The 23,067-nt window shown below is 49.2% G+C and overlaps 1 protein-coding gene across 1 annotated transcript in view; it reads right to left on the reverse strand.

Annotated features, from left to right (window-relative positions):
* Positions 1 to 15,085: 15,085 nt before the first annotated feature.
* The window catches only part of LOC125127492 (uncharacterized), a 557,563-nt gene continuing 549,581 nt past the window's right edge, over positions 15,086 to 23,067 (reverse strand). Inside the window, exons 4-5 of the mRNA XM_047780559.1 lie at positions 15,821 to 15,853; positions 15,086 to 15,443 (exon numbers count right to left, since the gene is read on the reverse strand). Coding sequence (XP_047636515.1) covers positions 15,186 to 15,443; positions 15,821 to 15,853 — 291 coding nt within the window. The 3' untranslated portion in view covers positions 15,086 to 15,185. The remainder of the gene's footprint in view (positions 15,444 to 15,820; positions 15,854 to 23,067) is intronic.

Raw genomic sequence — 23,067 nt, forward strand, 5'->3', positions numbered from 1 at the left:
CAGATGTCTTCTGAAAACATCAGCACCGGGAAAATTTGGCATAGAGAACCCAAATCAAGCCAGGATTTTTGGGGGACATTAGCCACAGCCCTGTCACTCGGCTCCTCCCTTTGAGGAGGGAAAGGAGTGTCTGAAAAAGCAAGACATCGCTGCCTGTGTACCCCTGACTCCATTCCCTAAGCACAGGTTGCAAAAGTTCACATTTTTAGCTAACATTTTGTGTGATGCTTTTCTTAACTTTGTAAGTTGCTATTTTACTAGCAGCTTCCTTTTGGGGCATCAGATGGCAGATTGGATGATTTAAGGGGAAAAATGTGGTTGTATTTGAAGTTTTGGGTTTTTTTTTAAAGCCTCTAAGAGTCTAATGTCACATTCTGGGGAAGAACACAGCACCACATGTGGGCATCTGACATGTCTCTTAAGGATGGATGAAACCTCTCTGTGGCGGCAGGTCATCAGCTGGGCTGAGAGCAGCACCAGCCTGGAGACTGTGACTGCCCCCCACAGAAGTGGGAAAGGTTAGCGATGGGGGCGGGAGGGGGCTTCTCCACTGGAAAATGCTCATCCACAAGGGATCCAAAGAACTTAGGCTGGGGCCCAGACTTGACCAAACAGGGCGTCCTGGACGCCATCCAGATGCAGCTCTCAAGGCAATGGTGAGTTCCCCCACCGCTGGGCCCAAGTAGGAAATCAGATGCCCCCACAGAAGCCCCAGCTGTTTAGAGGTGATTCTAACGGGACTCTAGGAACCCTGGAGCACGGTGACATAGGAGAAGGAATTCCTTCCCAGGCTGGTGCTACCCATTGCCTGCCAGGCACCAGTGTCCCTTCACAGGGCTCTCTGGACCTCTCCCATCACCTGTCAAGGTCTTTCATGAAAACTGCATGTTCTTCTGACCATACTGAGACACGGAGCCATTAAGAAACTTGCTTCTTCAGCTCAAAGAGGGAACATGCAAAACTGCAGGTGACCAATCCATGGGAGATTTTATGGCTGAGACTTGGAAAAGTCCTGCATCACTTCTGCCTGCCTTCCAGAGTCGGCCAGAACTCAGCCACAGGGTCCCATCAAACCCTAAGGGGTGCTGGGCAATGTAGCTGTGAACCCAAGAGGGGAAAGGAATGGGGTTGGGGCGATTCCATCAGTCTGGGAAGCCAGATTCAAAACCACACTCTATCATCTTTCAATCACCCATCTTGCTCATCCCCACAGTTAACACTGAAAGCTTTCAAATCCATATCTGGACAGCACTCATTGGTGGAGATGACGGGGGTGAAACTTATCTACAGAGAACCTGTGGAGCTGTCTGGGATACAGCTCAAATGCAAAATTGAGCCACTACTTACTGGCAACTTGCTATGTGCCAGGCAACGAACCCTGTGCTCTCATTGCCTTGTCATCTTTAATCCTCACCCTGTCGGCATTAGGTCATGACAATGACCGTCCCCATTTTGCAAACGAGAAGCTGAAATGCTGACAGGTCGCCCAGTGAGTCACAAGAGAATGGGGAATATCACACGCAGGTGAACCTGATCTCAGAGCTCAAGTGCTTTTGCTCCACTGGCTTTTTCAGGCTTGTGGGTCTTTCTTCCCATCAGTAAGATTATGTGCTGAGAAATAGGCTTTCTACCTCCTTGTCGTATTATTTCAACCACAGCATTAGCTCACTTGCAAAGGGAAACATTTTCATAAAATATTCAGTATGTGAAATATGAAAGAAAAGAAATATGTCCACAGGAAAGTCACTAATCAAAGCGATTTTCTCATCCAGTTGCCTTACGTGACTGGTGTTCTAGTCAGAACAAGAAAGAAACAAAGGGTAGACGGCCCCACATCCCATGCTTATCAGACAGAGCCGCCTGGCATGCTCTCAGCTTCAAACAAACAGGCTTCAAAATTCCAGGAGAAGAGGCACGTGTGGCCACAGATTCCTCGCTCAGAGCCATTGCTGGCGTCCTACATGGGGACCTGGGAAGGTCTGTCACCCTCATCTGGAATCACATGCCTCTGAGGCTGTCAGACTCTGCACCCACAGATGAGAGGGAATGCTGAGAGACGGGCCTGATCAAGCAGCCTCGTTTCCCTTCTGGAAAATGTACAGAAAAGGATCATCAGGGACAAGCAGGAAAAAAAAAAAAAGAGAGAGACCATGGGGGTCAAGCTGCATTTCTATTCTAGTCCTATTATTGTTTACTGGTTTGCTTTCTTCGGGGGGGTGTGGGGAGGGTTTTGCCCATCGTCATGGGCCCCTAATTTGGCGAAACTCTGACACATCAGAACGTGTTTTAAAGTCAGCGTTGCGCTGTTTCTGTCCCCTCTCCTCTCCTCTCTGTGCAGAAGAACAGAGTCACAGAGTGGCTGTGATTTCTAAGCCCCGATATCAGAGAATAGGAGGGGGAGAGAGCAGGGGACTAAATGGCTCCTGCCTGGAGCACCCACCTCTCTCACCCTAATCCTGAGACAATAAAACGGGCCACAGGGGGAGGCTTTGAGCAGAAAAGCCTCAGGCCAGGGCTGACTCACTCAAATTAAAGCTACGAAGCAAATTCAAAGGGGGAAAAGCCAATAACAAGTTCGTTAAAAAAATAATAATAAAGACTACAGAGCCAACGTTCATTTGAATGTATAGTAATAAACTCTTACACATTTTAATCTGTGTTCTATTTGACAATCCTTCGTTGGCAGACGCTTCTTGGCTTTTAAAAAATAGACCCAGAGTCCAAATGCCCACAGCATGAGATTTTTCACGTTCGCTAATTCGCAGTCGTGTAGGTGTGTCCAATTCGGTCTAGAGGCCACCCTAGGGGACAGCATGGGTGCCTGGCTGAGAAGGCAGCTGACCGTTGGAGCCCAGACACCACAGGGGCTACGGACCCCACGGGAACTAGGATCAGTCCATCCAGTCCTGCCTCTGCCGTGGCTGGACTTTGCCCCGAGGCGTGGGCTCTCCAAGCTGTTCTTAGCGCCTGTGTTGGAGACACTTCACCCAAACCCTTGTCTTTTCCCCTCTGGGCTCACAATCAGACTGCATTTCCCAGCCTCCCTGACAGCTCAGTGGGACCATGTGACTGAGTTCTAGCCAGGGGGAGGTGGCAGAAAGTCCCTGTGACTTAAGTTCCCTGGATGGTGGCCTGCACGCTTTCGCCTTCCGTCTTTGAGTTGAACAAAGCTGACGCTGTGGCAACTTCACCTCTCTGTTCCTCTGACTTATTCAATGGGGGCCAAGCCAGCATCCGCCCCCGGACCTGCTCTCATCAACAATGAATGAAGTAGAAACACGACAATAGAGCTAGTGATGGACTTCATAGACACTGAAATCCAAGTTGAAGGCTTTGCTTCCTTACTAGGTGACTTTGGGCGAGGTTTCTAACATCCTCTAGAAGGGGAACAACTAATACTCACTGGATGGTAATGTGGTGGAACTAATTAAAAATGAAGGTATAAAATGCTTAGATACAGTAACTCTGGCATTTAGTAATACTACCTAAGTCTTAGCTGCCACTCTTACTATTGCTGCTACGACTGTTATCATACTTACTGTCATCTGGGGACTAGCATGTGCACGCCGAGGTCGATGGAAGGATTGGCCAACAGGGACCTGTTGTACAGCACAGAGAACTCTACCCAGTGTTCTGTGGTCATCTATGAAGGGAAAGAATCTGAAACAGAACGGATGTGCGTACAGGGACAACTGGGTCACTTTGTTGTACAGCAGAAATGATCACAGCCTTGGCAATCGGCTATATGACAATAACACTGAAAACAAAAAATGGAGTTCCGGCTGTGGTGCAGCAGAAACGAATCCGACTAGTATCCATGAGGATGCCGGTTTGATCCCTGGCCTCACTCAGTGGGTCAAGGATCCGGTGTTGCTGTGAGATGGGGTGCAGGTCGCAGACGTGGCTCAGATCCCATGTTTCTGTGGCTCTGACATAGGCCGGCAGCAGTAGCTCCAATTCGATCCCTAGCCTGGGAACCTCCACATGCCACACCTGCAGCCCTAAAAAGCAAAAAGATGTGCTTAGAAGGGTGTCTAGTGCATAGCATTCATAAATGTTAACTGTCATTACTTTCTGAAAAATAACATAATCATTATTATACACTAGTCTGTAGTATAACAATGGAATCTACAGGAATAAAGCAAAAATAATGAGTATAAAGCCTTACCATGATACCTGGTATTGAAAAAAAAGAAAAAAGTCAGCCTTTAATAAGGTCTGGTTCTAGTAAATGCTTAAGAGAGAAAAGAAGGTTCTGAGGGGCAGGAGGCGGCACTGGGCACGGATGACGTGGCGGAGGTGGTAGAGACAAGGGGGTGACTGGACCAACACCCAACTTCACCTTTTCCACGATATGGCCCTGACAACCACCATCCGGTTCTGGGTTTTGGCTCAGCAGAATCAGGAGGCAATACACAGCCAAGGACGGAGGAGGCTCATGAAATGGGACCTTAGATTCATCGAGAGTCATGAGCTAGGACTCAGCGGGTCCATGCGTGTGGGCAGGAAGAATGAAACCTTATTTCTACTAGTCTGTCGCTGTGAGCTTGCATTCCTTTAATTACGAACGTAAGCAACACATCACAGTAGGGTTACCAGTGCCTGTGACTCTGCCACCAACAGAGAGCAGAGCCTTTTGCAGTCACATGACATTCCAGTAGTCACAGCTCTCTCAAAAATATCACAAAAATGGCTAATCGCTATTTCCAAATGACCATCCTTACTAGACATGCTTGTTATTTAATGTATTTACAAAGAAGGCAACCCTTTTGCTAGGTCACATTTATTATTTTAGTAAATGCATGTCAATACACATGGTTTCCTTAGTGATCCTAAGTATCTTACATTGTGTCTTTTAAGACTCTGATCTTCAAAAGGGCCCACGGGTCCCCTCAGATGCCAAAGGAGCTCAAGGAGCAGCAAAGGTAACAGCTCCTCAGTTTAGGGTCTTGAGGACCCTCGGTCCTAAACGCTCGAAGGGACAGAACTCCAGATGCTGGGACGATCCAGGGATCCTCCCGGACCCTCGCTACTGCCTCTATATTGAGGAGCTAAGCACATTCTTCCCAAATCCTATGTCGGATCATCGTAAGAGCCAAGCGTGATGCAGAATGTGAATCTAGTGGCTGAAAAGAACAGGTTCTGCACAAACGTGGGGCGTCAACCACAACGTGCTTTGGGAACTCCACAGACCCTTCTCCCGGCCCCTTCTGAGTCTTCTGAGTGCTGCTCCCAGGTCCTCCCAGAAGGCTACACAAAGGAAGCTGCCAAGAACTGTGGGAGGCCCCTGGAGGCACTGCTGTCATATGGTGACCGGAGTCCTGGCTGGATCCCTTGCTAACTATGTGGCTGTGGACCAACACTGTCACCTCTCTGAGCCTCTGCTTCCTCTTATTCATGATGGAAAGAATGACGGTGGAATGAGAAAAAGTGCAAGACAGAGCACCTAGCAGTGACCCACGTGCAGGGCTTGGTGAAGCCCGGTGGTTAGAATGACAACAGAGATTATCATTGTCAGCATTACTGCGTGGTGGCAGGTGTTCAGTGCTCCTGGGAGAGCCTCACGTTTCGCAGACCCCTTGCAGTCGGTGCCATGGGACAAATTGCAGCTGGCAGACTTTGGGTGAAAGCGATGGGTAGCATCTCTATGCTGAGACCATGAAAAACACAAAAGAGCTCCCCCCTTCTCATTCCTGCCACAAGACAGAAGCAGCCTGTATCACCTGATCACTAGGAGAGAGCTGCTCTGCAGAGTCACCGCAGGCTCACGGGGCAGGTCCCCTGAGCATGCAATATGCCTCTGGGTCAGCCATGGAGAGGTCCTTGTCACCTGTTCCTTCAGCACAGCCTCACCTCTCCTAACATGGAACCTAAGCAAACCACGAAGCAGCAGAGGACATTTCCTCATGAGGTCCTGGATCTGCAGGAGACACACCTAGAATTCTGCACATGAGTGGACAATTCGTTTGCAACATCTGGGCAGAATCTAGCCCAAAGATAGCAGTCCAGGGACTACAGGGTCACTCATTCCCGCGTCTAGGAACCATCTGAAAACCCCGCTGACCCGGCACAGCACTGCTCCCTGGAGCTCAGGGAGTACCTTGAGATACTGTGCTTGTGTTCAGTGCTCCCAGGGCTGAAACCACGAAGGTGCTGTTTCTCTCCGGCATCCTCTCTCCTTCACTCCAAAGGTGCAAGGAGCTCAGAGCACTGCAAACGGCTCTCAATATCCGTGTGGCTGCCAGTGTGCGATGGGGAAGGGCGTGTAGGACCAGAATTCCGGTCTATGGCGCTCCTGAGGACAGCACAGGGGCAATGTACGAAGCGTCATTAACACATTTCAAGTCAACATGCAGAACGAATCAGCTGTTTGAGTATTAATTAATATTTTTGCAAACTAATTACATTAGAATGACAAGGCCAGGAAGACACTCAGAGAGTTTACTAATTTTGTTCCACTCCTCTCGTTTAAACGGCTACATGGATTACCACTTTTATTCAATTTTTATTTTTTTTTAATTTACCAGAAATGATCTAAACACCACACTATTTCACAGCTATCATCATTTATTCATAGCTCAATAGAGGAAGCCAGAATAGCAATAACTCTTTCTTTCCCCCCTCCTCCTAATTGTCATTCTGGTGAGATAAGTGGAATAGCAGCCTCTAGTCAAGCTACATTAGTGCCGAGAGTCAGGCACAGTCATGAAGTTTCTCCAAAGTGTGCTAGCATCATTTGTCATGAGAGGTTTGTGCTGAGCAATCAGACACTAACCCAAGGGGGTTTTCGAGCCTACTTCCCCCATCTTAGCTGGGCTGCCGGTTCAGAAGGCAAATTGCCTAGAATCAAACACGAACTCTGCCTACCAGCCACACGGCCGTGAACGGATCCCATCAGCTCTTGTGAGCCCTGGTTTTCTCATCCATGAAATGAAGGGTATGTGAATATGCATCTACCCAAGCCTGCTGGAAAGAGAGTAAAAGAGGTCACGCGTGTCGAATGCTAGCGCTGAGCCTGGCACACGACAGGCGTTCAGTACATGCTGGCTACCCTCGAAGGCCACCGCTATCACCACCATCATGAAATGTCCCCTTCGCTGCGGCCCCTTTGTCATGTGCTGCCAATCCACAGGTCCAACGGATCTCAGTTCTCCTCTCCGCTTCGTCCCCCGTCCGCACCCACAGCCAATCCAAAGCAGTCTCTTCACTGTTCACCAAACTCCACCCATATTATTAAAATGTGCCACGCCGCATGGTACCCAGTATATGACCCCCAAAGTCCTGTACTGGCCTTAGAGCCAGGGGCTGGGAGGGAGTGTGAGAGGAAGGTGCGTCATGTCCAAGTTGCCCCTGGAAACGTGACCGCCCCCTCCAGGGGCTCACTCGCTCCCTTGAACCAACCTCTTATTTTATTTTATTATTTTTTGTCTTTTTATGGCTGCACCTGCAGCACATGGAAGCTCCCAGACTAGGGGTGGAATCGGAGCTACAGCTGCCAGCCTACACCACAGCTACAGAACATGGGATCCAAGCCATGTCTGTGACCTACACCAGAGCTCACAGCAACACCGGATCCTTAACCCACGGAGTGAGGCCAGAGATCAAACCTGCGTCCTCAAGGATCCTAGTTGGGTTCATTACTGAGGAGCCATGATGGGAACTCCCCCCACCTCCACTTTATTATTTTTTAATTTTATAATGATTTTTATTTTTTCCATTGCAGCTGGTTTACAGTGTTCTTTCGATTTTCTACTGTACAGCAAAGTGACCCAGTTACACATACATGTATACATTCTTTTTTCTCACATTATCATGCTCCATCATGAGTGACTAGATATAGCTCCCAGTGCTACACAGCAGGATCTCATTGCTAATCCGTTCCAAAGGCAATAGTTTGCATCTATTAACCCGAGTCCCAGTCCATCCCACTCCCTCCTGCTCCCTCTTGGCAACCACATATCTGTTCTCCAAGTCCATGATCCCCACCTCTATTTTATTTTATGTTATTTTGTATTTTTGCCTTTTTTAGGGCTGCTCCCACGGCATATGGAGGTTCCCGGGCTAGGGGTCTAATCGGAGCTGTAGCCACCGCCCCGCGCCAGAACCACAGCAACGCCAGATCCGAGCCGCGTCTGCAACCTACACAGCAGCTCATGGCAACGCTGGATCCTTAACCCACTGAGCAAGGCCAGGGATCGAACCTGCAACCTCATGGGTCCTAGTCGGATTCGTTACCCACTGCGTCACAACGGGAACTCCCCCACTTGTATTTTAGAACTTGACTGGAAGCATCTGTTCATACATCTGTGTATTTTACTAGAGCACAGGCTCCATGAGGGCAGGAAGTGTGTTGTATTCATTTTCTGTGACCAGGGTCTAAAAAGGTAGCCATCACATAGCAGATGTCCTTTCAGCCTGTTGAATCAGGGCGTGGTTCTCCAAAGAGGTCCACTCGCCTGCAGAACCTCTGAGCCCAGCCTGAAATCCAGCCACAACCCCTCATCTGCCCTTGTCACTAGACCCCGTTATTTCCATGATTCTCTCGGGGGGGCCCACAGGTCACTGACCTTTATAAACCTTTGCGTTTGACCTTGGTTCCCACAACCAGTTGAACTCAGCTGACTCTGAACATCCCAACAGCCCGCTTCTACTGTCCTTTCCCTAAACCTTCCCTCATCTCCTCCCTGGAAGCCCTCCCGCCATGCATCAGTCCAGTTCTCCTTTGCCATGGATAAACACGTGCTGGACCCTTGGAATGATGTAACATTAGAGACTCTGCCGGGCTGGAGCCTCCACTGTTTGGTCTAATTTGGTGCATCGAGTCTGAGAGTTAGAGTGAAATGTGAGCCCCGAGCACATCTTTTGATCTGTGACAGTCAGAAGGTTGGAATGTATAATGCTATGGAAATAAATGGTGTCAAAACGGTGGGAAATAATTTATGGCGTGGGAATGGGTTCTGTGATCACAGAGCACTCACAAAATCTTAAAACAGAGAGTTGAGGAGGTTGGTTGAGCCGTGGCAGGGGAAGGCTGGCAGGACAGAGAACGGAGAAGAGGAGAGATGGGACTTTTCGCACGAGGGCAGGAAAGTCCAGCCACTGCCTCTGAGACACAAGAGGTGACTTCTGGTTTTAGCCCATCACCTCGACTGGCTTTGGAGTCTCAGAGTCATGGAAGGGATCCCTGATCCTTTTCCTATAACCGCCATGACTCAGTGCATTAACCAGCTTGAGCCTCAGTTTGCCCATCTGTAAAACACACTCACCTCATAGGGCTCTTGTAAGGGTCAAATTAAATAAGGTATAAAATGATCTGTAGAATGCCTGGCATTTAACCAGATACTGATTAAAAGCCAGTGGGCTCTCCTCCCCCTGCCTTTGGTTACTCTTTTTCACTAACCCCACTGCAATGTAGAAGTGGTGAGATGCTTCTAATTCATCCTCAAAACCTGGCAGTAACAGAAACCATATTTTTTCCTGATATAAGCAGTAGAAAGAGAATTTTATGGACTGTTTACCTTCTTCGAGGGAAGCTTAATTAATTTCCGTGGAGTGAGGTACTTCTGAAAGACTCAAAACCTGATGCATTGATTTGGTTTGGGGGCTTTGATATTGGTTCTGGTTGGTACCAATCACCTCTGTTTCCTACTGTGACTTAGGATGAGTTCCCAATAATGCTAATAAAAATACCTATAATGACTAGCATATATCAAGGGCTGCTTATACACCAGGTAATATGCTACCTGGCTTCCATACATTCTATCGTGACTTTTCGCGTTAATCAAAAAGCTCTAAGGTCCCATCTTTAATTATATTCAGTCACTCTATGGAGAAGACACACAAAGGTTATTTGCCTGAGGTTTACCTCTAGCTGGGATTGGAGACAAGAAATGCTGGAGCTGGGGTTTGAATCTGTGCTTCGGACTCCACAACCTACACCCACAAGAGTCATGTTCATGGTAGAATGTATCAGCGTTGCAGATAGGTACTGATTCAAACACTGTCCCTGCTGTCTACTTCTTGAGGAAGTTTGGTCAACCCACATGACCTCTTAGAATCCTGGTCTCCTATTCTGTGCCATATGGATGGTGACACTCATTTTATTATTATTTTTTTTGTGACACTCATTTTAAAGAGGGCCATGAAGCTAAGGCAGGCTCAGCACATGGTATACAGGGTGAATGATGCCGTGCGATCATGGCTGCTACTGTCAGGCTCAGCTGCCTCCCCAGCGCTCCCGGATGTCAGTTTGCTGGACAGATCCCGCTGGTCCATCAGCCTCTCATCAGTGCCTCCCATTAGCGCTCCCTCCCCATGCTTAATTATCCTCTTTAACCCCCAAGTCTACCTCTGCTCCCCTTATTCTCGGATCATCTAGCTCCCTCTGCTCTCTCCTGGGTATATGAAGGATTCCAAGCACAACCTCTTTGAGTCTCTCTTCCTTCTCCAAACTCATCCATGCTTACTCTCCATCCTTTCTTTCTCTGTCACAGGAAAAGATGTTTTTCCTCCATCCAGTCAATGCCATAGCTCCCTGGCACAATGCTGAACCCTGGCCACACATGGTGAGGACAGCATGGTACCCTCAGGGAACTTGGATCACGTGTCAGCAGGTAAACCCCATCTGTGCTTGGATCCCCATGGTCATATCCCCCGAGACCCGTTCTCCAAGCCCAGGACATACCCAAGCCTCTGCCGTCTTCACAAGTCCTTCAAGCCAGCGACCATCGTTGCCTTGGCTCCACTGCTTGCCCCTCAAAAGGCTGGTCTAAATGGTGTCTATGCCTCTTCTCTTTCCATCCACTCCCTAAGCCATCCACAGTTATCTTCTGCTCCCACCACCCACGTTGGGAAGGCTGTGGTTGGGGACCCTAACGATCGTGCACCTGCCAAACCTGGTGCCCTCAACTCGGTGCCCAGCCTCCCTGACTTCAACAAATCATCCAGTGCCCTCGCCCCTTTCTTGCAACCCTCCTCCCCTTAGGTTTCCATGAGATCCTTGGCCTTGGTTGCCCCACGTGGGTTGTGGTCAATTCCACACTCCTTCCTTGTTCCCATAGCCCTTTCCCTGAAAGTGCAAGCTCTTTCCCTTCTGTGCCTTTTCTCATGTTCTCCACTTCTTCAGAAAGGCTGTGCTCTGCTTACTGCCTCCTCTCGGAGGCCTCCATAGCTATGCCACTTCCATCTAGGCTCATTTATGCCTGAACCCAGATCGAAGACTTAAGGTCTCTGGAGCAGGATTCATGGACAGGGCTTTGCTCTCATGAGCATGCTGGCCCCCATGTAACAAATAACAAGATACCATTTATGATACAGCACCGCCCCCCATCCCCAGCATATCTGACCGTATGTTCTTTGAGGGTGGGATTGGACGTCAAAGTTGTATATGCATCCCAGAACCCAGAGCTTTGCCTAGAAGAGAAGAGCTGTCGCTTAAATGTCTTTAAAGGTTTTACAAAAGGCCAACCTTCTCTCCAAGTGAGAATTCTGGGCCTTTGAATTAAGACCTGATGACTTTTTAAAGGTTCTTTAAACATTCTTTGGAGCTGGCTTCAAGGACAGGGAAGACTATCAAAGTGTGACTGGCCAATGAGACCAAGCCAAGTGAGCTCATTGGAAAAGTCTGCTGATCTTCAAGTGGATCGTGTCCTTCGTGGAGAGGAGAGAGGGCCATGACCTCTGACGTGAATGAAGCTATGTAGGTAACTTCTGCCTGCTTAGGGGCTGAGTCAGCCATGATGCAGAATCCCCCACGGCAAGTTCTCCAAGCCACGGGTCTCCAACGTCTGGTTATGTACGTCTTACTTTACTGAAGGGATAAAGGACAGGTGAGGAAGCAAAATAACAGTTACGGATCATCTGCGCTGTGCTCTGCCTTGAGCATTGCGTACAGATTATCGAATTTTAAAATTCAATCATTTGAGGTTGGTTTTCATTTATTCCCCTTTTGCTGACAAGAGACTTGTTTAGCCGCTAAGTGACCTACCCCAAGCTCATGCTTTTTCCACTGTACCTTCTTCTGTTTTTTGTTTGTTTGTTTGTTTGTTTGTTTTGGCTGTACCCGTGGCATGTGGAAGTTCCTGGGCCAGGGACTGAAACTGCACTACAGCAGCGACCTGAGCCACAGCAGTGACAATGGCAGATTCTCACCTCGCTGAGCCACCAGGGAGCTCCTGCTGTAACCCTCCTGGTGCAATAGCTCAAGTGCCCTTGTCAAAATGTTCTGGCTTCTCCAGTGACTTGGAGTGGCCAGGCCTGGTCTTTGGTTCACAGCAGGAGAAACTCAGTCCCTTCTCAAAAGCACTGGTTTCTCTCCAAATGCATCAGAGTATTATTCTAAGAGGTTCTGAAGCCCCTGGATCTGCTTTTGTGAGACTCAGGATTGAGACAGGAAAAGCATGTGATACCTTGGCCTGGGATAAAGTGTCCTCCTGGATGGAAAAAAAAAAAAGATCGGTGGAAATAAGAATCCACCTGTGTTTCCCAAAGGCAGTGGGGGTTTGCCACCTGCACTGGTTCCCACTGCAATTATTTGGGATAGCAAAACCGCAATATCAATCACTCTCAGTTCGACTGCTTTGCCATGAAATGGAAACAGGCCAATTTGTCAAAAGTGAGGCCCTCCACTGGGTTTCTGTCACCATTAAACTATCAACAGGAAATCATTCAGGTGAGACAAGAAACCAACCCGTAACTGAAAAGAAACGATTTTTTAAAAAACAGCCTCGCCCGCCACCTCCTCTGTTTGGCTGTCGGCAGAGCCACTGTGGGGCTGGGACTCAGATCTCTGTGTCTCTGTGCAGCTGGTGGCACAGCGAACTCAGACGTAGGTGTTCGAGGGCTGCGCCCAGGCGACTCGGTTCTCTCTCAGCAGGGCGAGCTGCGTGACGATAAATAGGGGGAAATGTGTATGCATTTGTGCGATAAAACGGGCTTAATGATTCTGAAGGGGAGAGAGTCCAGGAGACGAACACTGGCGACTCACGAACAAAATGGAACCATGCAGGGCCAATTAATGTGCAAATATGTGTGTGCTGAACTTGCATTCCATTTATCATGTGGACACGGAAATTGGGCCATTTATCTGTTATATTATGTATGTGACATCTTAGTTTGGTTCTCACAGGCTGCTCGGGGACAAAGGGCCATGTGCTTTGTGGCTAGCCGAGGGAATTTAAGATAAATTCTTCAGCTGTCATAAACACTGCCAGGCAGAATTTGGTCAGAAGATAAAGCTCTTTCCTCTGCGGGGTTTTAACATTTCTCAATAGTCCATGTGCCATCTTATTACAACGGTGTGTGGTGCGGGGAGGGGTGGCATATGCCATGAAAAATTACTGGCACAAACAGCTTGCTGTCATGTTTTCAGAGTCCGGATTTAGCAAACGTTATTCACACACTCACTGTCAAGCTGCGGGGAGAAAGGGAAGGGGCAGAGCCATTCATTCTCACGCATTCTGAGGGGTCGTCATTCTTCTGTCTAGCTTTAACCCAGCGTCTCCTCCACAGGTGGGGTTTGTTCTGCCTCAATTACAACTGTTGGCCTGTACTTAGGGGGGAAAAAGAAAGTCATTCGAGAAGGAAAAGGACCTCATGGAAGCACTTTCCAGAGTCACTATTATTTACCTAACAGAACATGCCATGAATATGGATCATGCATTAAATAACGGTGGTGGCTTGCTTTGATGAATTGCCATTAGAAATTCAATTAATAAAAGGTTACCTCCCCGAAGTAGTGCAAAAAATATGATCTGGCTGCCGCAATTACAATTGAGCCTTAGAAACAATGGTTAGGAGAAAGGAAAAGTTTTGCATTGGGTTTTTTTTTTTTTTTTTTTCCCCATCTGGGAAATAGGAGCCTGGAGTAAAACTGAATGAATGAATATATGTGTGGATGAATGGGTGAGCTTAGGCTATTTCTGATCTACAGTTTTTGGTTTGTCTTCTGAGCGTTCCTACACATCTTCATTTTTTTCATTACCATGTTTTATAGTTTTTGTGTTTTCTTTTTCATTTTTGCTGCTGTCATTTTTTTTTTTTTAACCAAAGAGCTTCATTTTTTTTTTTTTTTTTCGTATACAAATGACATGCTATGAAGTACACACAGGTTAAGGCAGAGCTGTGTCATGTTGACGGCAGCCTCTGCAACCACATCTAGATGAAGGCGTTGAAAAGTCCCACCTCCCAATCAGCTCTTTAGTGCCCCTGCTCGGGGGCAACCACTACGTACTTTCTCCCCAGAGATGAGTGAGGTTTTCTACATATGTAAATGAAATCATCCAGGGTGTACTGCTTTGATTCTGAATGTTTAAAACCTCAACACGATGTGTGAAACTCATACAGGTCATTTCATATATCCATTGATAATTCCTTTTTTTTTTTTTTTTTTTTGCCATGCTGAGGCATGCAGACGTCCCTGGGCCATGGCCTGAATCTATGCCCACAGTTGAGACCTGAGCCACAGCAGTGACAACACCACCCTTAACCCACTAAGCCATCAGGGAACTCCCCACTGGTAATTATTATCATTATTTATTTAGGGCCACACCCAAGGCATATGCAAGGTCTCAGGCCAGGGCCTGCACTGGCGCCGCAGCTAAGGCCTACCCCACAGCTCACACAGATGCCGGACCCTTAACCCACTGAGTGGGGCCAGGCATCAAACCTGCAACCTCATGGATCCTTGTTGGGTTAATTACCACTGAGCCACTGTGGGAACTCCCTGTCATTGCCATTTTAATGCTCGCCACAACCTCATGCAATGTGTAGTCCTTCTCATTCTGAAAACGAGGAAACCGCGTTGGGGAGATTCAAGACTAGCTCAAGCAATTGGTCCCAGAGTGTCGGGAAGCAGGTGATACGTGGGGCTCCTTACCCCACCCCATCCTTCTGCCTCCTGGCCCCCTCCCCATCCTAGGCATCCACCCCCCAGGCATCTAAAATAACATTTATACCATTAATGCACCACAATTCCGGAGAACTTCTGCACACCAAGCTCCCCTAGCCAAGAATGGAGACATCTGAATGGGCGTTTCCACTCTTTGCAACGATCCCCCACTAACCTGTGGGCTGCCAGAATCTGCCTCCGAGCTCTTTATTCCACATCCCCCTCCAACACCCACGCGATGGGTCCAAAGGAGGCGAGTTACCAGCACAGGGTCCATGAGGAAAGTGAGCCTGAGCCATTAAGGTGACACATGATGCCACACAGAGCCCCAGGCTCCTGAGACCCAAGCTGGCGCTCTCTCACCTGCACAGCTAGTAACTTGCGAGTGGGAAAACCACGGCTCCTCCACCCTCCGTTTCTCGGAGGTACCCATCAGGTGACGCCAGCTAACATTCCCCAGGATGGTCACTCTGCTGGTGACCTCTGAGCAGCATCTTTGTACTCTGTGCCTGTTGTCTGCATCTTCCACAGCTCCCTTAATGCGCCAGAGGCTGAACTGGGAGAGGAGAAAGAGGGAGGGATGGAAGCCATCCGAGAGATGACACCGATAAGGTCCCACTGCCGAAGCAAGGGCGTGTCTGTGGAGCTGGAATCGCCATGGCGGTACCCAGACTCTGAGGGCAGCAGGAGAACCAGCTTGGAAACCATCAACCGTCTTTACCAGGAGACTCAGCACACACACCACACAGGGTAGCGGGGGAGCCGGGCAGCCCCGTGGAACCCACACAATGGACAACACACCATCCAAACCACCAGGATACTGCGTAGAGCACAAGTGCAACCAGAACACCCGCTTCATTCACCACCAAAATCGTCATCATCATAACATTTCCAAATGTCCTCTGAAAAAAACAGCAAAACCACATGTCCTACCTCTGCTTTGCTGGCAGCCAGGCTTGCCGAAACCTGCAAGTTAAAGGAAAAAAAAAAAAAGACATTAGTATTGATTCAATAAGAAGGTAATTGGATTAATTGTCTTTTTAAAGGCACTGGCATCAATAATTTGTTATGACCCAAGGGGACAAGGGGTGCAAGACACACACACACGGAAGCCCTTTTTCTTCAAGCAAGCACAGGAACAGATTTGTTTTTCCAATCCTGTGTATAAGGTGCAGAGGATAATTAATATTTTCAACACATTATAACAATCTTGCCAGGAAAAAAAAAGAGGGGGGGAGGGCTGTGTGTGGTGCCCATGCACTGATAATGATGAAATGAACACCGACAAAGCAAAGGCAGGAATACATCAAGGGTGTGTTTTTTTTTTTCCCCCTTAAAGTTTTGAGTCCGTGTTACAAGAAGGTAAAACCACAAACTATAGTGACAGTGGCCTTCTGTTTCCAAAATGCCTCAAAATATGATATAAAAGTGGTTCCAGGAGTTCCCGTCATGGCGCAGTGGTTAACGAATCCAACTGGGAACCATGAGGTTGCGGGTTCGATCCCCGGTCTCACTTAGTGGGTTGAGGATCCGGTGTTGCTGTGAGCTGTGGTGTAGGTCGTAGACACGGCTCGGATCCCATGTGGGCTGTGGCTCTGGCATAGGCCGGTGGCTACAGCTCCGATTCGACCCCTCGCGTGGGAACCTCCATATGCTGCGGGAGCAGCCCTAGACAAGGCAAAAAGACTAAATAAATAAATAAGAATTAAAAAAGAAAAAAAAAGTGGTTCCAGGCATCGTGCCAAGTCCTTCACGCCGATTGGCTCATTTCATCCCCAGAACAACTGTTATTATTCCATTTCCTAGATGAGAACATGGGGCTTAGAAAAGTCAGTTTTCCAAGCTCAGGAACTTATTAAGTTGAGGAAGTCGGACTTAAACACAAGATAAAGTCACAGAAGTTTGGGGCTCCTACCCAACCCCGCTCTGTACAAAGCATTTGCTTTAGACCCCACATCATCATGCTCACATCTGCCTACCAGGGAGCTCCCATCTAGGGGCAGATGGGGTATCTGTCGCCCTGGTAAGGCCTGGAACTCTCGGCCCTGCAACTTTCTACTGATACGTGAGGCTGACCCGGCCATTCTCAGCTGTTTTCCTACCTGACAGCTATGAACAGAACGGTGTCCACCGCCACCCCAAATCTGTGAAGCTCTGAGGCCCAGTGGGGTGGCATTTGGAGCTGGGCCTCTGGGAAGTAGTTTGGTTTAGACAAGGTCCCAAGTGAGGCCCCACAAAATGGGATTAGTGCCCTTAAGAGACACCAAAGAGTTTGCTTCCCGTCTCTCCCTTTCGCCACCTGTTTGCCCAGGAAAGCCCCCAGGAGGGCACAGAAAGAAGGCATCACCTGAAACCCAGAAACCCAGGGGGAAGAAGGACTCCCGCCAGATGCCAACTCTGCTGGCTCCTTGGCAGTGGACCTCCAGCCTCCAGAGCTGCAAGAAATAAACCCCTGCGGTTGAAGCCATCCAATCTAGAGTATTTTGTTATGCTGAGCCAGGCTAAGACAAGCCAGTATCAGCACACCGCTGTCCAACTAAGGGCCTAAGAAGGCATGGGATGGGAGTTCCCATGGTGGTGCAGTGGAAACAAACCCCACTAGTATCCATGAGCATGCCGGTTCGATCCCTGGCCTCCCTCAGTGGGTTAAGGATCTGGCACTGCTGTGAGCTGTGGTATAAGTCACAGACATGGCTAGGATCTGGGTGTTGCCACCGCTGTGGCACAGGCCTCAGCTGCAGCTCCCATTCGACCCCCTAGCCTGGGAAATTCCATATGCTATGGGTGTGACCCTAAAAAGCAAAAAAAAAAAAAAAAAAGAATGCTTGGTATGGTATCACTTACATGCGGAATCTACAAGACACAAATGAACCTACCTACAACACAGAAACAGACTCACGGACACAGAAAAAAGAAAGTTGCCGAGGCGGGGGAAGAGGGAGTTGAGATGGTTGGGAGGTTGGGATTCGCAGATGCAAACGTTCATATACAGGATGGATAAACAACCAGGTCCTGCTGCAGAGCCCAGGGAACTCTACTCACTATCCCATGAGAACCCATAATGGAAAAGACTATGAAAAAAATATAGACATAACGGCATCACTTTACTGTATAGCAGAAATTAACACAACATTGTCATTCAACTACACGTCAGTAAAATTTTAAGAAAATGTGTGGGTTCCTGCAGTGGACGAGCAGCCCCTTAGCCCAGCGCCCAGCACCATCTCCCCACACTCACCCTGAAGCCACCATGCCCGCCCGCACCTAAGCCAGCGGCCCCCGAAGCAGCTCTGGCAGCGCCTGCTGCGCACTGGGCAGCTTTCACACATCATTAGCCTCCTAAACGGGAGGCCAGCCTTCAGACTGACCTTGGCCAGGAGGATGCATGAGCTGTGGCCCGAGGCTTACCAAGGCCAGCCTGGAGAAACCTCCAAAGTGTGAGGGAGGGAAGTCAGAGCCCAGGGCCTCCGCTCCCCTCCCCCTGTCTTTCCGAGCTGGGGCTGGGAGAGGAGCTGATTCTGAAGCAAGCAAGTAGCCACATCCCTAAAGCCCAAGTGTGGAAGAGCCCTGGCCACACAAACTCGTGTGTGTGTGTGCGTGTGTGTACATGGCTTGTGTGTGCCTGCATTTTCCTGCTGTAAGCCAACAGGCTTTTTTTGTTTGTTTGTTTGTTTTTTGTTTTTTTTTTTTTTTTTTTTTTTTGCATTTTAGGGCCATACCTGCAGGAGCATATGGACGTTCCCGGGCTAGGGGTCCAATCAGAGCCACCGCTGCCAGCCTACACCACAGCCGCAGCCACAGCAGAACCGAGCCGCGTCTGTGACCTACACCACAGCTCACAGCAACGCAGGATCCCAGACCCACTGAGCTGAGCGAGGTCAGGGATTGAACCCGCGTGCTCATGGACACCAGTTGGATTCGTTTCTACTGTGCCATGACAGGAACTCCCCCCCACCCTGACAGGCATCAGTGAAGAATAAACGTGCTATTCAATAGCCACAGGCCTCAGGGAGCACGTGGGCAACACAGTTCTCAGCTGATGCCTCTAATTCCTTCCACTTCATACTTTGGCGTGTGTCTGCTCACTCTGTTCATTTTGCATTGCATGATCCCTTTCATTCCCCCCATGAGGCAAGGCCACTTCTTGCATCTACCCTAGATCAATACCAACATAAAGAGGCAAAGACTTGTCTGTGTCCTGCTGCCTTGTTCATGATACCAAGACATTGCTAAAACATGTTAAACGTCCACAGATAAAAGAATGGTTAAATACAGGGTTTAAACCCTCCAAGGCCTCCAGGGGCCAGACAAGTCATATAAGTATACAACGTGAACAGTCTGCCAGACATTAGGGAATGGTGAGATCTGCGGCAAAACATGAGACACCTCCTTTAAAACCATGTGCATCCCATTTATAAAAGGCAAAATGTGGTTCTAGCCAAACACAACGCCTCTGTGATCTAGTTCCTAGACAGCCGGTATGTGATCCTCTCAGCCCAACGAACGGACCCAGCCATGCTATAACATAGGATCCTGCAGCTAGAAGCCAGCAATGAGTCCTCACGTTCTGCAACACATACTGTTAATGGACAAGGAAAGACAGAGAGCAGTGCACATACGACGGTACCAAAATTCTAAAAAAATAATGGCAGTATATATACATTAAGGATTCCTATAACCGAGCAGGACCCAACCAGGCTTTCCTGGGACAGACCCCTCCCCCATATCCTCTGCACTAGTTCCTCCCAGAAGGACCTAGATAACAGTGTCAGATGCCCATCTCCTGACTTGTTTACAGAGACTAAAACCCCCAGCGAATGGGAGGTGTTAACTCTTTGATGACCCTGAGCCTACTGGAGCCTAAGGATGGATGATGTGCACACCTGTGACCCCGCCCTGTGACCTCCGCATCAACCAGAGAACTGCACAAGTGGCTCACATAGCCTGGCATGTCACCTGGCCTTTAAAAATGCCTCCCTGACGAGTTCCTGTTGTGGCTCAGCGGGTTAAGAACCTGACTGGGATCCATGAGTTTGCAGGTTCGATCCCTGGCCTTGCTCAGTGGGTTAAGGATCTGGTGTTGCCATGAGCTGTGGTGTAAGTCGCAGTCGTGGCTTGGATCCCGAGTTGCTGAGGCTGTGGTGTAGGCCAGCGGCTAAAGCTTCCATTCGACCCCTAGCCTGGGAACCTCTATATGCTGCAAGTGTGGCGAAAGGGAAGGAAGGAGGGGAGGCAAGGGAAAGGAGGAGGAAAAAAAATAAATAAAAATGCCTCCCTCCCTGAAACCCACCTGGCAGATGGGGTATTTTGAGCACTGGCTGCCCAAGGTCCCTTGTTTGGCACCTGCATAAATGCTGCAGCTTTCTTCAGCAGTGGATGGGCTTCGCTATGCAAGGGCAAGGGCACCCCAACTTGGTTTGGTAACATTCCTCCTCCTGCCCTCACCACCCCCACGCACCCACACACAGGAGTATGGCTACAAAACGCCCGGGAGGACACACCTCAAACCAACACATGTATTACCTCTGAGGAAGAATGTGGAACTTGATGGGAACTTGATGGGTTAAGGAAAGGCGTGGGGAATGTCCTCTTTTTCTGAATCATTTGACATTTTCACTGAGAATGTATCCATCTATTATTTGTCAAGTTAAGCATAAATATTAACTATGACGAAAACAAAGCTTTACAGTTTCTCAAGGTTAACAAGAAACCTTATAGAAATGTTGGCTTGTTTCAGTGAAGAGAGGACTAAAGACAATTCTCTCACCCTTTCATATATGTGATGACAGAGAGTAACAGGGAGTTGTGTGGTCATGCAATAGGGAATGGTGGGGCTTGTGGCCAACCGGAAATAAACCGTATTTCATTTATGATTTATTATTCTACATATTAGAAAGACATATGAAAAGCAAATGGCGAAAGTTACCGGAATCCTCTACATGCCGCATTCAGTGTTGAGTTTGTGGTTGTGATTGATTATGTTAGATTCGCTTCCGACACACATGGCTCAGGGTCATTCAGGAACATGGTACCCACAGACCTCGAGGCCTGTCTGTAATCCACCGTGGCATTTGGGCAGACAGAGGACTGTGGAGGCCGGCTGGGGAGTGAGGGTTCTTTAAGGGCTGCGGGTGCCAGGCTGAGGCTGTGAGCTTTTATCTTGTCAGCATCAACCATCAGAGGGCTCCCAGCAGGGGGCTGATATGATTAGAGCCACGTTTGAGGTGGGCCATTCAGTGGGCCAGCACAGGGCACAGAAGGGACGCAGGAAACTCCTGGCAGGACACTTCTTAAAGCTTTGTTCCAGCGATTTCCCATCCCTTTAATCATTTCCCTTCCTCTTCTTCCCTTTCTCTACCTGTGTTTGAAATCGCAAAGGCCGACATTAAGGGTTTTCTCTTGGCTTGTGTGGGGAAATTGATGTACTTGCATGAGTCTCTCAATCCCCACCTCAACCCCAGGAGCTGGTTCTCCTGTCATATTTTCAGACGGGGAAACTGAGGTGGGGGTGCAAAGTTCCTTCCCGAGACTCGCAGCAAGAGTGTCAGAGGCGGGGTTTGAACTCAGGTCAGAAGCCAAAACGTCCCTCAAAACCCATGCAGGCATTCTGCCCACAGAGATGAGGACTTTTCCTAGGGCTCCCCCAAATTAGCCGATGTGAGGACGGAGTTAATGGCTAAGTGGGTGGCTCCCTCCGCACCTGTGTCTGAGATGCCCAAACACCATCCAGGGTTCTGATGCTCCAAACTATTCCGTGGTCTGTGCTGAACGAGCTGGGTACCACTCTACCCCTTTTGCAGGGGGAGGAGTAGATGGGAGAGAACCCACTCAAAGTAGCTCAAGGACACAAAAGATGTATGAACCCATCACCCGACAGAGTTCACTTTCAGTGGACCCAGATAAGAACCAAAGAGGTTGCCTGACTTCTCTAGCAAGTGGGAGACAAGGGAAGAGAAAGCAGGTCTCCGTGACTGAAGACCAGGCGCAAACCCAGGGACACAGGGGAGGGTGTGTCCCTGTGACATCCCGGTCTCAGTGAGTGACCTCTTCTCTGCCTCTGGCTCCCTCTCATCCCTTCCCCCCACCACCAGGGCTTGCTGTGGGGCCCCCATGGCTGTGCGGATGATGTCACCAGTGGCTTGCCAGGCAGGAAGACCAAATCATCCCGTCTCTCCTCAAACATGACCCTGCTGGGGCTTCAGGTTTGCCTCCCCAGCAGCAAAGGACCCCACTGTGCCAGGCAGCATGGCCTCCACCTGTGAAGTCGGGGTGTCATTCGAACAGGCATTCCGGGCAGGTGAGGACATCCTTCCTGTGCCAGCATTGGGACCATCTCTTCCCTTGACCGTCATTCAAACGAAAGTGTCACCTCCCTGTGCCCTGTCATCTACCAGGCAGTGTCTGCCAGGCTGCCAGGTTGGCCTTGGCTTGGGTGGAAGGAGTTTATGGAAATATCTGCTTGGGAACAGCACCAACGTGAGGGTTCTCGGGTTCCACCCATTCTCCTCCCATCTAGCCTTTTTCCCATCTGTAAGGACATCTCGGGGAAACCCGGAGCTCCCCAGCCACCTGCAGGCGTGGGGAAGCCCAATCTAGCTGAGGGCGAAACTCCCGGCTCATAGCCACCTTCGTGTTCCTTTCCTCCAATGCCCTGACTGTGCTGGCCAGGCTTTGAGCAGAGGGATTAACTACGGAGAATGAATGGCTTTCTCTTTCTTGCCTTCTTCTCCCATTGGTCTTCTGGCTTTGCCAGCTCTGCCACTGGGTCTGGGCAGACAAATTAGAGGGAAGAGAAAGTGCGTGTTCCTTTCTACTTGAGCATGCGGCAAAGGACAGCACCTGCTGTCAGCGCTGATGTTCAGGCAATTCCGTGATCACAGATGCCTTCAGAATGGAAGGTGTCCACATGCTGGCACCTTCATGGGTCACAGGCAAATGTGGGGGAGCCCTGTGGGTGCAGGCCTCCTGTAATTACCAGGGACATCACGGTTGCAGAAACAAATAGAAGCAAATGTATAACAGCTTCATGCAGGGATATTCATGTCTTGGTCTCATGACAGCACTGGGTGGAAAACCGCATTTGAGGTCAGCTGTCCTCCATGCGGTCACTCAGGAACCTAGGCTGAATGAGGCCCTGCCATCTTAATAGGTGGCTTCCTAGGGCACCGTGACCAGAAAGC

The sequence above is a fragment of the Phacochoerus africanus genome, chromosome 5, assembly GCF_016906955.1.
Source record: "Phacochoerus africanus isolate WHEZ1 chromosome 5, ROS_Pafr_v1, whole genome shotgun sequence".
Taxonomy (NCBI): Eukaryota; Metazoa; Chordata; class Mammalia; order Artiodactyla; family Suidae; genus Phacochoerus; species Phacochoerus africanus.